This window comes from Syzygium oleosum, unplaced genomic scaffold, assembly GCF_021117445.2.
Source record: "Syzygium oleosum isolate NSW1041296 unplaced genomic scaffold, Sole_v2.1 Sole_v2.56, whole genome shotgun sequence".
In the NCBI taxonomy this organism is placed as follows: Eukaryota; Viridiplantae; Streptophyta; class Magnoliopsida; order Myrtales; family Myrtaceae; genus Syzygium; species Syzygium oleosum.
In genome coordinates, this window is record NW_026607540.1 from 249,869 (window position 1) to 265,365 (window position 15,497).

Here is a 15,497-nt window from a genome sequence, read left to right on the forward strand (position 1 = left end):
TATTCTTATACTAAGAGGACAGAGATGCATGGCTTTTTTTTGTTACTATGACCGAGACCTCTAAAGGTGTGGACACATGGACTTATTTTCACCGAAGACCGCGTACCACCACTTTATTCGGATGGTCAAAGGGACACAAGCTTCCCTATGGCCGACAAAAGCAGCGAATATTATCGATCAGTACTCATCCTAGTAGACTCGATCATGAGCTTGGTGATAGAAACAACTTTGCTGGCTTCCTCGAAATTTTCATTCCCAACCTCTGAGAAGTTGTTTTTTCCTTGCTATATAATAATCTACCTCATGGCCCACTCAAGAGATATATAATTACACGCAGGATCAAGTGTACCAGCAAAAAAATATTAGACTTATTAATACTAGTAGAACTCTGGAAAAATATGGTGCTTAAGTATGGACCAAGATACTTAATAGTTATGAACATATGGACTTATTTTGACTGAAGACCGCATACAAGCTTCGTGGACTGGACACTAATTAATTAGTTAATTGATTTCTTGTCATTATTAAAAAAAAGGCGCTATGAAATCTGTGGTGGTAGCATGTGCAAAGATATTGGGTTTTGAAACCAAGAATCTTTCTTTAATCAAGAGCCACTTGTTTGTACTCTTCTAGTCTTTATTGCGAAGCATTTTTAACATTTGTGCGTACATGTGATTTGGCTTGGATTTACTCCACCTCGAATAACGTGATCATCGACAAGCCGTTGGACTGACAAACTTGTGAGAAATGGTGCATCTAGAAACTCATGTATGTATGGACAAACGCAATATTAGCCTACTGAAAATTTAGGATATGTGAACATTTACGAGAAAATAATTGAATAGTATTTGAACCATGCTATAATAGCATTTGAACTACCTTATGAAATACCAATATATATATATATATATATATATATATATATATATATATATATTTCATACTGAGGATTATCATACAAAATTTTTTCTAGTTTCTTTTTTGTGAACTCAAATGGTTTTACGCCCAAAAAAGTCAAGAATTTTTTTTCAAAGAACTCCTAATGGTAAATATGGCTCGGTGACATGGACAAGTTACTGAAATAAAAAATGTTGTATAAATATTAGTGCCTTCAATTAATAGTCAAATGTTATTCTTAATCAAAACAAAGCGTGAACCGCTGTCGGAATAGACTATGATTATTACCTCCACGACTGAAAGTTGTGTTGTGTCATAGCTACAAGTGAAAGATATAGACTGTAGTTAGGTCTAACCCTCTTTCACTTTTTTATCGTAATCATAGCAACCTTGGAGGCTTATAAAACACTATATAAGCCCATGAACAATTTAAATTAGGTTTTTTGAGAATATCCGTTGGTATGACTTTCACTATGCATATTGGCAGTACATAGTTATAAGGCTGCATTACTTGTTACTTAACGTCGTAGAAATAACGTTGAATATTACTTGATATGCTGCAATTGTGCTTTCCCCTTTTATTTCCATTCTAGGTCACAAGAACGAAAAGAATAAATGGGGCCATGTGGAGAGTGATATGAGGTGACTTTGAATGACATTTAGCAAATGAATTTTAGTAAGTTGACCGTGCAAGTGAATTCCTTTTGAAAATGGTTTAAATATTTTTACGTTAAAGGCTTAGTACTTTATGGGAAGGCCTATCATTCCCTACAATGTCAATATGAATTTGAGGTATGCTACATATACTAAACATATTTCTCGAAATATAAATTAAAACGCATGAGATTTTCACTAACTAAATGGGCGCCTAGCTGCCAGCCTTCCAAGATGGGGCAAAAAAGAAACTAACATCTTCATGCTTACCGGCAGAGGTTTTAGATTTTGGTATTAATTAAAGAACCCAACCTTTTAGTTTATTCCTCCGTCTTTTATCTCTATGGGCTACATGACTGTGTGACATTACCTATACCCACTTTGTTCGCAACGAAGAAGGTCTTACATAAACTCGGTCTACGCACATGAGCATCATTTGATATTAGCTACAAAACCAATGCTATGCACGGAAATCGAATGATTATTTTTGGTTATTTCTCAAAACATAACAAAAATTATTAACATCTCACTAATATTTTGCAAGTCATTTTAGTAATTATTTAGATAAGAAAATATATGAAGGATAACTTTGGTAAATTTATGTGCTACTTTTTTTGTAATAAATATTTTATTGCATCATTTCAAAATTATCAAGATTATATATTAAAATGAAAATATGGAAATTACATTTGAAAACTTAAAATTACGCTAAATTCTTCCTACTATAATATAGAAGATTTACCATCATATCAAATTTCTCAAAGATCATTTAAACATTTTCCTTACGTATTATAGTTGTCATATTCTTTGTTTTAGAATTTTTCTAAGTGAGTGATTTGCAGTCTCTTGAAAAGAAGCATTATAGATTCCCATATTGTATATTATCAAGCAAACAATTATTGTTCAAGTCTTGTGAAGTTTTTTGCATTGTACATACGAAAAAATATGATATGAGAATATTTTGCTATTGGTAAAAAAAGAAAATCTCATTATAGTTGTCTCTATATGTGGATTATAAATAGTTTACATTATCCTTTATGGGGTCCACTTTTGTTTTAAGATTATTTCTTACTTTTTTTTCTTCTTTTTCCTTGGTTTCAAATTTACTAAAATAACAAATCTACCATGTTCAACTCAAACAACAATGAGTAAGGTAAATGTGGGGCTTACTCTTGATTTAAGATTATTCCTTAATTACCTTTTTTTTCTTCTTTTTTGGTTTTTTTTTTTCTCTCATCTGGGACGAAATTAGTGCCCCTCTTTTCCAAAATATAGTTTATTTGGCAAATAACTAACAAGTTATTGTGTTAATGAGTTGTATAGTTCTTTTTTTACTAGGAAACCATTATTCTAAAAAGAGAAAAAGGCACAAAAAACCCTATACTATGCCCACTATACACATTTACCTTTAACTTTTTTGGTGATATCAAAAACCCCAAATTATGCCAACTGTGACACATTTATCCTAAACTTTTTTGTGACAAAAAAATTCCAAACGTGTACCTATGTAACACATTTACCCTCCCTCAAGGTTCCCTTAAATGATTCTTTGGCCAAAACAACGTCGAACTAAGCCAAGCAAGCCACACTATGGAGTTAGTTTTAAAGGGCATGCTTCTTATAATATCCTTTGCTTCCTCTAGCTTCCCACATCGTCCTAGCACATCCACCATGCATGCATAATGCTCATGCTTTAATTCAATGGAAATGTTCAAACTAAAGTATCTGAACAAGCACCTCCCCTTTTGTAACATCCCAAAATGACCACAAGAAAGTAGTCCCGTGAGTGTGATCTCATTGGTTGTACCAGTCTGCGAATCATTTGGCTACACGACTCCATAGCCCACATCCCTCAGGCATGTTGTGCAAACCTGCACACAACGGCATTCCAGGTGACAATGTTCTTCTCCCTAAGTCTTTTGAACACTACAACAGCATCATCAACGCCTCCACACTAATTATACATGACTACAAGAAAATTGCCAACAAAAACATCACTTCCCAAATTCGGCTTTACAGCTGACGCATGGACCTCCTTACCTCGATCTAGAGACTCTAAACTATAGCAAGAGTTTAAAGAACTTACAAAAGAAGACTGATTAGGAAGAACACTTGTTCTCATCATGTCACTGAACACCTTAAGGCTATCTTCATGTCTACCATTCGAGCCATAACCAGTTAGAAGAGCCCTGCATATGACCACATTCCTATAAACTGCTTCATTGAAGACTTGGGTTGCTTTCTCAATTCGCTTGCAGTTAGCGTAGAATGTGATGAGAGAAGCACGTACAAATCGCCTAAGGCAGAATTCTGACTTGATAACATGACCATGAATCTGCACACCAAGAGGAAAAGATGATGCATTTGCACAAGCACTCAATGCACATGTCAAATTACTCGAATTGGGAACAACACCGGACTTGAACATTCTCTCAAACAGAATTAAAGCCTCTTCACTCTTACCATTTTGGTCAAGCCAGCCAGTCCTTGAAGTACATGGAATCACATTTCGAGAAGGCATCTGCTCAAACAATTTCACAGCGTCACCAACCCTCGCATTCTCACAATACCCATGAAGCATCGCATTCCATGCAGCGAGATCTCTTATGGCCATCTCTTCGGAAAAATCTCTCCGCCCGCTCAACCTGCCCAAATCGAAAGAACCCATCTATCATCATCGTCCACGAAACAACACTTGGTTCAGGCATTTCATTGAAAAGCTCTTCCGCTGTCATCGAGTCCCCACAGTCTAAGCAGCCTTTGATCATTGTGTTCCAACAAATTGAGTTTCTCACGGGCATTTCGTAGAACAATTTCAGGGTGTCATCAAGGCGGCCCATTTTGCGAGCAACCCACGATCATCTTGGTGAACGAACGAACATCTGGGAATTGAAATATGTCCAGAACCTCCGAAGTTTCATCTTGCTTTTCGTCCTTAAGGTGTGCAGAGACCGCGGGACTGTCACGAGTGGCATGACTCGGACGTTTAAAGAAGCGATTGGAGACTTGTGTGAAGGTTTCGAATGAACAAGCCATGAAGAACGGAATGAACGTCTTGAGAAGCATATATGTGCCTGAGCAATTCGTTATGTGGAGTAAGGCTTGTTCCGCCCCTACTCATTCTCTCTCTTAGTTCGAATCGTGGCCTGGAGGGCTACATCAAGGGTTTCATCCCGGCGAATGAACCGATTCGAATTTGATAATCTTATAAAAATATGCAGAATCATGAAATCTCAAAGAATTCATCTAATTTATTAAAAATTTCCATATCTTGCTTGGGTATACACTTAATCTTATTTCTTTTTCTAGATAATTATTTATATTTCTTGATAATAATTAAGTATTTTTTTTATAACGAATCTCTATTTTGTTTTGCCTTAAAGCATTTCTCGATTGAATTTGAATCCTGATAAAATATAGTTGATTTTTTGTTGGATATCAAGATGAACACAGTGCTGAGTTTCTTTGAGTGGTCTTAAACGTGGAATGTTGTCTGTCAAGGGTTAGGAGGGTCTTCCTTTTATCCCTGTTATAAAGCAAGTGGCAGAGAATGTAAGGCCCTATGTGGAAGATTACAACTGGAATAACTACATCATGGACTGACAAAACACCTCAGTTATGCAACTAAATCAAGTCTGTTATTTACAGCTTTATAAACTAATGTTGTCAAAGAAATGGAAATGAAATGCTCAGCATTTGTGCAAAGGAAAGGTCATAGAATGCTCTAATGGGCTGGCCTTGGCCCAATTGTTTTCCCTGATTTAGCCTTGTAGGCCGAATCCAATAATGGGGCCTAACCTTAAAGAACTTTGGAGGCCTCGACCCCAAAAATTATGTAGAGTCACTGATCCAGTGAGCAATTCGGCCGAACAGCCAACCACTAGGCCATAATTTAAGAATATATGTGTGGTTGTTCGGTCACTAATGATCACTAATTAGTAATTTATTAATCAATTGACCCCATTTCTCTCATTTTTTAATCTTTACTCGTCTATTAATTTCAAACGCTCTTTGTCTCTAAGACCGTTTGTTAATTCCATTTATTTCCTTTCTCCTTACAAGGAATTCATCATGTTCTGAGAATCACAAAGGAGAACAAAAACAACAACAATAATTACTGTGTTGGATCATTCCCACACAATCCTGACATACCATTGTTGTGGAATTCATTTAATGACTATCGTAATAACAATGTATACGTGCCAGGTTTGCCTCCGCAAATTGAATTTGACTACCACGAGACACATTGTAGGGATGAATGTCGAAAGCTAATACCTGCCAAGACACTTCACGGAACAATACCCCTACCCTCGAAAAACCCCAAGCAACTGCAGGCAACCTTAACGAAGAAGATCATGTCTGGAGGAACTTCCGGACATGATCTTCTAGCTTGAGATCAATGTCAATCATGATAAGAATGTGACATTCCGAAATTTCGCTCATTTGAGATTTATGAAATGAATTATTTTATTAATGTACTTGTAGCTAGTTCTCGCCCAGAACTGATCATTCCTGGGATACTAACCTATAGGGAAAGGCTAATTAGGGATTTAAATTCGTACGACTAGAGGAATTCGACCGTGAACTGAATTTTGACCATAAAATCATTGATGTGACATTTTGAGCCAGTGTAGGCCGATCTTAGGATAGTGATGGGCCGATTCGTCATTATCATACACGTGGATCACGGGTGATTCCGTTTGACCCCGAAATGAATTGACGAACGATCCCGAACTTATTCCGAACGATCGTACTCATCGGAACTAGTGATTGATCCTCGTGATTTTATTGACAACCGAAATCATTACGGTCTGAATAAATTGCACGTGACTCGATTTAGTATCAGTCATGGGTCGTATAAACGAAATTCCCCAAAAGCCACCCGTTAGTTTGAGAAACGCTCAAGTTACGTTATATATATAATTCGATTATTGATTAGAGACCAAATCGGGCATCAGAAAATTAGGAAAGTCACGGCAGGGCCTTTGGACGACGTTGTAGTTGGAACGTGCAACTCGGGATTTCTTCGGGATTTTCAGAAAAGTTTGATTTCGGCGAGAAACGGAGAAAGTGACCATTTTACCCTTGGGAATTAATAAAGGGTTAGTTTTATGGGCAAAGGGCATTTTGGTCATTTTGCCCTCAAATTTGGAAAAGACAATTTTGCTCTTGGACTTTTTGAGAAATTACAAGATTGCCCTTGGATATTTTGGATAAGATTCGATCTGGGCCGTCGATTTCAAGATAAGATCGAATCTGGACCGTCGGATGAAAAGATTAGAGAGGGGCATTTTGGTAATTTGCCAAGTTGGTCAAAATTTGACTATTTAAGTCAAATTTCTCTCTCTTTCCTCACTCATTTCCCCTCCCCCACGGCTCCCTCTCTCTCTTTTCTCTCGCCCTTCCACCGTGAGCTCCCCCTCCCGCCGTGTCGCCGCCGCGCCGCCGTCCGGACCGCCGCCGTGCCGCGCCGCCGCACCGCCCGTCCGCCGAGCCTCACCCCACCGTGACTCTCTCTCTCTCTCTCTCCCTCTCGGTCTCCCTCTCTTGGCCGTGAGTCCCACCGGCCGCCGCCCAAGCCACCGTCGCCCGCCGTTCCTCCCGATCACCGCCGATCGTCACCGCCGCCGCAAGCCGCCGTTAGAGCTTGGTTTTGCCGCCGCTTTCGCTCTAACCGTGTTAGTTTAGAGCTTGGTAAGTCGCGATCTAAACCTCGCCTAGTATATCAGGTTATTTCGAGCCCGTTTAGATGCGATTTGGTGGAAATTAGGAATTAATTGGATTAGCGGACCTTAGGTGTGAAATCGGGAATTTTTGGTGGAACTTTAGAAGTCGATTGATGACTGTGATGTGTGCTTTGAAGTGCTGTGATGGGCTGTTTGGTACGCGGTTAGTACCATTAGGACCGGCTCGTAATTTGATGGAAGTGTCGTGAAGAGCCGAGAATGAAATATTGTGATTTTGGGTGTGAAAATGGCAAATTGATGGCTGTGATGTGTAGTTTGAAGTGCTGTGATGGGCTGTTTGGCGTGTGGTTTGCGCCATTAGATCCGGCTCGGAATTTCATGAAAGTGTCGTGAAGGGCCGGGATTGAGATATGGTCGTTTTGAGTGCGAAAAATGCCAATTTGTGTGTTGGTTGTATGTTGTGATGTGACTGAATAGGATTGATTGATTTGGGCGCGTCTGAGAGCGCGTATTTGATGCTCGAGGGTGTGCACGTGTGAGACTTGTGATGTGCGACGTGCGTGTGATCATTAAAAGGCCCTGAGGCGTGTTTACGCGGGGTTCAGATAAAATCTGGTATGTTGGTGTGTACGTGTGATCACTAAATCCCTGAGGCGTGTTTACGTGGAGAATTGAACCGACCTGAGGCGTGTTTACGCGGGTCGTGATACGACTGTGGGATCGGGCCGAGTATTATAAGCTCGGGTCGCGATCACGTAGGCCTGTCGCATTTGGCGCGGGCTGAAGAAAGTGGAAATCGGTCCGAGGCATGATCAGCTCGGGTGAGACCGGGATCGGACCGAGGCATTGTAAGCTCAGGTTTCGGTCACGTAGGCCTATCGCATTTGGCGCGGGCTGAGGAAAGCAGGATCGGACCGAGGCGTGTGATGCTCGGGGCGCGATCGTTTGGGCCTGAGGCGTGTTTTCGCGGGCCGAGGAAATGGGATCGGACCGAGGCGTGTGATGCTCGGGGCGCGATCGTGTGGGCCTGAGGCGTGTTTACGCGGGCCGAGGAAAGTGAGATCGGGCCTGAGGCGTGTTTACGTGGGTCGCGATGGCAATTAACGAAAATGATGTGATTGGTGCGTGACCGAGCGTGGAATGTGGAATTAGAAATGTGGTGTGTTCGATGTGTACGTGGGCATGAGAATGTGAGTGATTTGTAGTGCGTGTGGTTGAGATGCGTGTGAGAATTGTTTGTTATGATTGCGGACTAATGTGCAGGCTGTTTATGCCAAGAGTCCAGGTTAGTATGATCGTGTGGATGACGATGTTTGTGTTTATTGCTTGGTTGTGTCTAGATATGTCTAGAATACGTGGTAGCCTAGGTAGGGTTTAGGTTGTGACTTATTGAGAAGTGTCTCATGGTTGTTTCAACCAAACCATTTCAGAGCCCCCGCTTGAGCCATGAACATATTGAGGCCGACTCGGAGCCGTCGGGTGAACAGAGACAGGCGAGGAGGATTCGAGGTGGTGATGCGAAACAGTGAATCGGACGGGGACGCCTGCGAGAGGCGTAGGGACTAGTTGCGGGAGCGAGGCAATAGTTTGAGAGTGCCCCATTTTTGGATAATGCTGATCTAGGATGCTTGATCTTTTTGTATTTTGAAAGTTAATAGTTCTTGGTTCGGTGTGATTGTAAATTATAATGGATATTGTAAATCTTTGGAAGTGTAATGTATATATATACATATGTTGGCGGTTCAACGATCTAGTTATTCCTGGTAGTCTCCAATTTTATTATGCGGGGATTTTATAATTGTTTCCGCCACGAATCAACTCTGATGGGAACATTGGGTCGGCGACGTGTTCCTGGGACGTCGCACTGATTCGACCGAGCTAGAGGGAAGTCACGGGTTCGATGGGGTTCGGAGCGTGACATCTTGGTTTAATTGGTATCAGAGCAAGGACAGCTCAATTTAAGATGATCATAGCTTGGAGGGATAAGGAGTGGAGACCCAGGATGGTGATAGTCGGTTAGAGGAAACTTAGTAAGCCGTAGGTATACTTAGTGCTACACGTATTCCAGACTGTTTGTTGTGATTGTTGGTTGATTGGAATGTGATAATGTTGGATGTGCAGGTGCGTCTGGACTCGAGGTAAATGCACAAACCCAATTGATGTGGTTTGGTGCTGTGTGGTTGATTGTCTGCTAAGTGGATTACTGTGTGAATTCACTGCCTAGGCCTAGACTGGATTAGTTGGCCTAGATCTCTAATTCCCTTATGGAATTATAACAGGTAGTATAGTGATAGAAAGTTGGGACTATGAGCAGTGAAGGAAAAGGTGTAGGACGGGGCCCAAGAAGGGGCGCAGGAAGAGAAGCAAGAGGCAGAGGTTGCGCTCGAGCTAGAGCGGTAGAGGACCTTGGAATGGGTGCCAGAGCGATAGAAAACCCTGGAGTTGGTGTTGAAGCTGCAGTAAATCCTGGAGTTGATGTTAGGGCTGCAGCTGATCCTCGAGTGGATGGAGTGATAAGGGCCCTCGAGGAGGTTGGGGTTTTGATGGGCAGGCAGACTCAAGAGCGAAAATGCCACCATTGCCCAAGCTGTTGAGGCTGCATTAGCCGCGGCCGTAAATGGTAATAATGGAGATCAAGGACAGGGGCAGGCGAATGCTAATCGACTAATGCATCAACTAGTCGAACAGTTTATGAAGTTGAAGCCCCCTAAGTTTGATGGCAGAGGTGATTTAGAGGCTGCGTCATTGTGGATAGAAGAATTGGAGAAGGCTTTTGAAGTACTGGGATGTAATGATGAGGAGAAAGTGACGTTGGCAGCGTACCAATTGCAAGGGAACGCAAATGATTGGTGGGAGGCCACCATGGGACGAGTATTTCCCGCTGGTATTGCACAGAATTGGGCAATGTTTGTGGAGACTTTCAATAGCAAATATTTCTCTGAGAGTACCCAAGAACAAAAGTTGGCGGAGTTCATGAGACTTCATCAAGGGCAGAGAACAGTGGAACAATATGAGGCTGATTTCACTCAGTTGGCTAAGTTTGCCCCGAGAATGGTGGAAAATCCACTAGATAGGGCTCGGAGGTTCAGAGACGATTTGAGATAGGATCTTCGCAGCCAGATGCTTTTTCTGAATCTGAGGGATTATAATGAGATTTATGAGCGAGCTCAAGCGATTGAGCGGGATCTGGCGGATAGGAATGTCGCTTCTGGGTCGAGGTTTGCCCAAGGTAGGGACAATCGCAATTTGGGAAAGAGGCCAATGATAGATAACCGACGCTTTGTCCCTCCTGCTAGAAGAAATATAAGGAAACCAGTCCGTTTTCAAAATGATCCATGTCGGGTATGTGGAGGAAGGCATGGGACTGGACCGTGTCCCAGTAGGAATATGGTATGTTATAGATGTGGCGGAAAGGGCCACCGGGCGAAGAATTGTCCCAACAACAGACAGGCGAGACCGCCAGCTTTATCGCCGCCGCCTAGAGTTGGAAACCAGGCTGGGCCGCCTGTACCTCCGAACCAGAATAGGCCGCTGGCTCAAGGACGAGTGTATGCAATGGCCAGAAGGGAAACGGAGAATGCGTCAGGCGTGGTCACAGGTATGGTTTCTCTCTGTGATCATGCTGCATATGCTTTATTCAATTCGGGAGCGTCGCATTCCTTTGTGTCTGATCAGTTTGTTGAATTGACTGGTATGGAACTGCGATTGCTTGACGTTGTGTTATGTGTTACCACCCCGTTGAATGATAAGATTTTAGTTTTGTTGGGGTGTCCGGATTGTAAGATCATGATTGGTGATAGGGAAGAGAGGATTGATCTAGCGGTCTTAGCAATGTATGATTTCGATGTGATAGTGAGAATGGACTGGCTAGTCAAACAGAGGGCAGTAATGGATTATGATAGCAAGGTGATCCAATTTAATCCTGTTGGACATCCGGAATTCAAATTTGTAGGAAATCGAGGAGGGACCTCGATTCCTTGGATTTTGTCACAGGAAATGACGAAATTGTTAGACGAAGAATGTGAAGGCTTTCTAGCGGCTGTAGTTGATTCGACGGCTGAGGAGCCGAGGCTAGAGGATATAGCCATGGTGCGCGATTATCTCGATGTCTTTCCCCAGGAATTGCCGGGATTGCCACCAGAACGGGAAGTGGAGTTTGTGATCGAGTTGGCACCTGGGACGGAGCCAATCTCGAAGGCGCCTTACAGAATGTCGTTATCGGAGTTGAAGGAATTAAAGGTGCAAATGCAGGAATTATTGGACAGAGGATTTATTCGTCCAAGTGCGTCTCCATGGGGAGCGCCGGTTTTGTTTGTGAGGAAGAAAGATGGGTCACTGAGGTTGTGTATTGATTATCGGCAATTGAATCAAGTGACCATCAAGAATAAATATCCTTTGCCGAGAATTGATGATCTGTTTGATCAGCTGCAAGGGGCTTCGGTGTTCTCTAAGATTGATCTGAGAACAGGATACCACCAGTTGAAGATTAGAAAAAAGGATATACTGAAAACGGCATTTAAGACGAGGTATGGTCATTATGAGTTTACAGTAATGCCGTTTGGATTGACGAATGCCCCTGTTGCGTTTATGGATTTAATGAATAGAGTGTTCAAGGAATTCTTAGACCAGTTTGTGATAGTCTTTATAGACGATATATTGGTGTATTCGAAGAGTCCTGAGGAGCATAAATTCCATCTGAGCAAGGTTTTGCAGACCTTAAGAGAGAACGTACTGTACGCTAAGTTTAGCAAGTGCGAGTTTTGGCTTAATCGAGTTGCTTTTCTCGGACATGTGATCTCAGGAGATGGAATTTCGTTAGATCCGACGAAGATTAAGGCCGTAATGGAATGACCGAGACCAACAGCAGTAACGGAAGTTCGAAGCTTTTCGGGTTTAGCCGGATATTATAGACGCTTCGTGGAAGGGTTTTCGGTGATAGCAACACCGCTGACACATTTGTTGAAAAAGGAAGCGAGGTTTGAATGGATAGACAAGTGTGAAAGGAGTTTCCAAGAGTTGAAGCATTGACTGACGACGGCACCGGTGTTGACTATTTCGTCGGGACTTAGAGGATACGAGATATATAGTGATGCATCGTTGAAAGGGGTGAGATGTGTGCTGATGCAACATGGGCGAGTAGTAACCTATGCATCAAGGCAGTTGAGGCCGTATGAGTTAAATTATCCGACGCATGACCTGGAGTTAGCCGCAATAGTGTTCGCCCTGAAGATTTGGCGACATTATCTATGCGGAGAGAGATTTCAGATTTATACCGACCATTAGAGCCTCAAGTATTTATTCTCTCAGAAAGAATTAAATATGAGGCAGCATCGCTGGATGGAGTTGCTGAAGGATTATGACTGTGATATTCTATATCACCCCGGAAAGGCAAACCGGGTAGCGGATGCGTTGAGTCGGAAATCAAGCATCACGCACTTGATGGTCAAGGAATGGACCTTATTAGAGAAAGTACGAGACTCGGAGTTTAAGTTCGAGGCGAGTCAAGTCGCAAGCCTGTTAGCCATGCTCAGGATTGAGCCGAAAATCCAGGCTAAGGTTAGGGCTTCACAGACTACATATCAAGAGACCCAGAAAATTCTTGCGATGAACTCTACTGAGAGGAAACCGGACTTCCAAGTATCCGAGGATGGGATATTGAAGTTCCGAGGATGAGTATGTGTGCCAGACGATGCGGAACTGAAGGAGGAAATTTTGTCGGAAGTGCATCGTAGTAGCTATAGTATCCACCCTGGTAGCACGAAAATGTATCAAAACTTAAGGCAGTATTACTGGTGGAATGGCATGAAGGTAGACATAGCCAGACATGTGGCTAGATGTCTGACTTGCCAGCAAGTGAAAGCGTAACACTGTAAGCCAGGAGGACTGTTGCGATCTTTGGAAATCCCAGAATAGAAGTGGGAACATATCACAATGGATTTTGTGATGGGATTGCCAAGGAGCTAAAAAGGCCACGATTCCATTTGGGTGATTATGATAGAGTGACTAAATCGGCACATTTCTTGGCTGTGCGAAAGGATTTCGCACTAGATCGATATGCTAATTTGTATGTGCAACAGATTGTTAGATTGCACGGGGTGTCTGTGACAATTACGTCGGACCGTGATCCCAGGTTTACTGCCAATTTTTGAAAAAGTCTACAGACGGCATTGGGGTCGAAGCTGCAGTTTAGTACTGCTTATCATCCTCAAACGGACGGTCAGTCTGAAAGGACGATTCAGACTTTAGAGGACATGCTTCGGGCATGCGTGCTGGATTTTCAAGGCAAGTGGGAAGAACAATTGCCTTTAGTGGAATTCGCATATAATAATAGTTTTCAGTAGAGTATCGGAATGGCGCCGTTTAAAGCGTTGCATGGCAGGACATGTAGGACGCCCGTGTGTTGGAACGAAGTGAGAGAAAGGACTATCACCGGGCCAGAGTTAGTCCAACAGTCGGTTGAGGCAGTTAAGATTATACGCGAAAGGCTGAAAACAGCAGAGCCGTCAAAAGAGTTATGCAGACAGAAGGCGGAGACCTTTGAAGTTTCAAGTAGGAGATCACGTATTTCTGAAGGTGTCACCCATGAGGGGATTATCTTGGTTCGGTAAGAAAGGCAAGTTAAGTCCGAGATACGTGGGACCGTTTGAGGTGTTGGAAAGGATTGGGGATTTAGCGTATCACCTTGCGTTACCGCCAAATATGTCGCAAGTGCATAATATGTTCCACGTATCGATGCTGAGGAAGTACGAACCGGACCCAACACATGTGCTGAACTACGAAGAGATAGAAGTTGATGACAGAATGTCGTGCGTTGAAAGACCAATCAGGATCGAGGATCGGAAAGAACGAGTTTTGAGGAACAAGACGATCCCGATTGTCAAAGTGGTATTGGAACGTCATGGGACTGAGAGCACAACTTGGGAAAGCGAGGAATTGATGCAACGTCATTACCCCCAATTGTTTGTTAGTTAGTCGGATTGTAAATTTCGAGGACGAAATTTTTTTAAGGGGGGAAGATTGTGACATTCCGAAATTTCGCTCATTTGGGATTTATGAAATGAATTATTTTATTAATGTACTTGTAGCTAGTTCTCGCCCGGAACTGATCATTCCTGGGATACTAACCTATAGGGAAAGGCTAATTAAGGATTTAAATTCGTACGACTAGAGGAATTCGACCGTGAAATGAATTTTGACCATAAAATCATTGATGTGACATTTTGAGCCAGTGTAGGCCGATCTTAGGATAGTGATGGGCCGATTCGTCATTATCATACACGTGGATCACGGGTGATTTCGTTTGACCCCGAAATGAATTGACGAAGGATCCCGAACTTATTCTGAACGATCGTACTCATCGGAACTAGTAATTGATCCTCGTGATTTTATTGACAACCGAAATCGTTACGGTCTGAATAAATTGCACGTGACTCGATTTAGTATCAGTCACGGGTCGTATAGACGAAATTCCCCAAAAGCCACCCGTTAGTTTGAGAAACGCTCAAGTTACGTTATATATATAATTCGATTATTGATTAGAGACCAAATCGGGCATCAGAAAATTAGGAAAGTCACGGCAGGGCCTTTGGACGACGTTGTAGTTGGAACGTGCAACTCGGGATTTCTTCGGGATTTTCAGAAAAGTTTGATTTCGGCGAGAAACGGAGAAAGTGACCATTTTACCCTTGGGAATTAATAAAGGGTTAGTTTTATGGGCAAAGGGCATTTTGGTCATTTTGCCCTCAAATTTGGAAAAGACAATTTTGCCCTTGGACTTTTTGAGAAATTACAAGATTGCCCTTGGATATTTTGGATAAGATTCGATATGGGCCGTCGATTTCAAGATAAGATCGAATCTGGACCGTCGGATGAAAAGATTAGAGAGGGGCATTTTGGTAATTTGCCAAGTTGGTCAAAATTTGACTATATAAGTCAAATTTCTCTCTCTTTCCTCACTCATTTCCCCTCCCCCACGGCTCCCTCTCTCTCTTTTCTCTCCCCCTTCCACCATGAGCTCCCCCTCCCGCCGTGTCGCCGCCGCGCCGCCGTCCGGACCGCCGTCGTGCCGCGCCGTCGCACCGCCCGTCCGCCGAGCCTCACGCCACCCTCACCCCACCGTGACTCTCTCTCTCTCTCTCTCCCTCTCGGTCTCCCTCTCTTGGCCGTGAGTCCCATCGGCCGCCGCCCAAGCCACCGTCGCCCGCCGTTCCTCCCGATCACCGCCGATCGTCACCGCCGCCGCCGCAAGCCGCCGTTAGA

The 15,497-nt window shown here is 42.9% G+C and overlaps 1 protein-coding gene and 1 pseudogene across 1 annotated transcript; one reads left to right on the forward strand and one right to left on the reverse strand.

Moving 5' to 3' along the window:
* Positions 1–3,848: 3,848 nt before the first annotated feature.
* On the reverse strand, positions 3,849–4,352 carry LOC130136956 (pentatricopeptide repeat-containing protein At5g46460, mitochondrial-like; annotated as a pseudogene).
* Positions 4,353–9,544: 5,192 nt separating this feature from the next.
* On the forward strand, positions 9,545–10,343 carry LOC115668694 (uncharacterized). The gene is made up of 2 exons (XM_030590103.1): positions 9,545–9,769; positions 9,927–10,343. Exons 1-2 carry the CDS (start codon positions 9,545–9,547, stop codon positions 10,341–10,343), a joined length of 642 nt encoding a protein of 213 aa, XP_030445963.1.
* Positions 10,344–15,497: the final 5,154 nt, after the last annotated feature.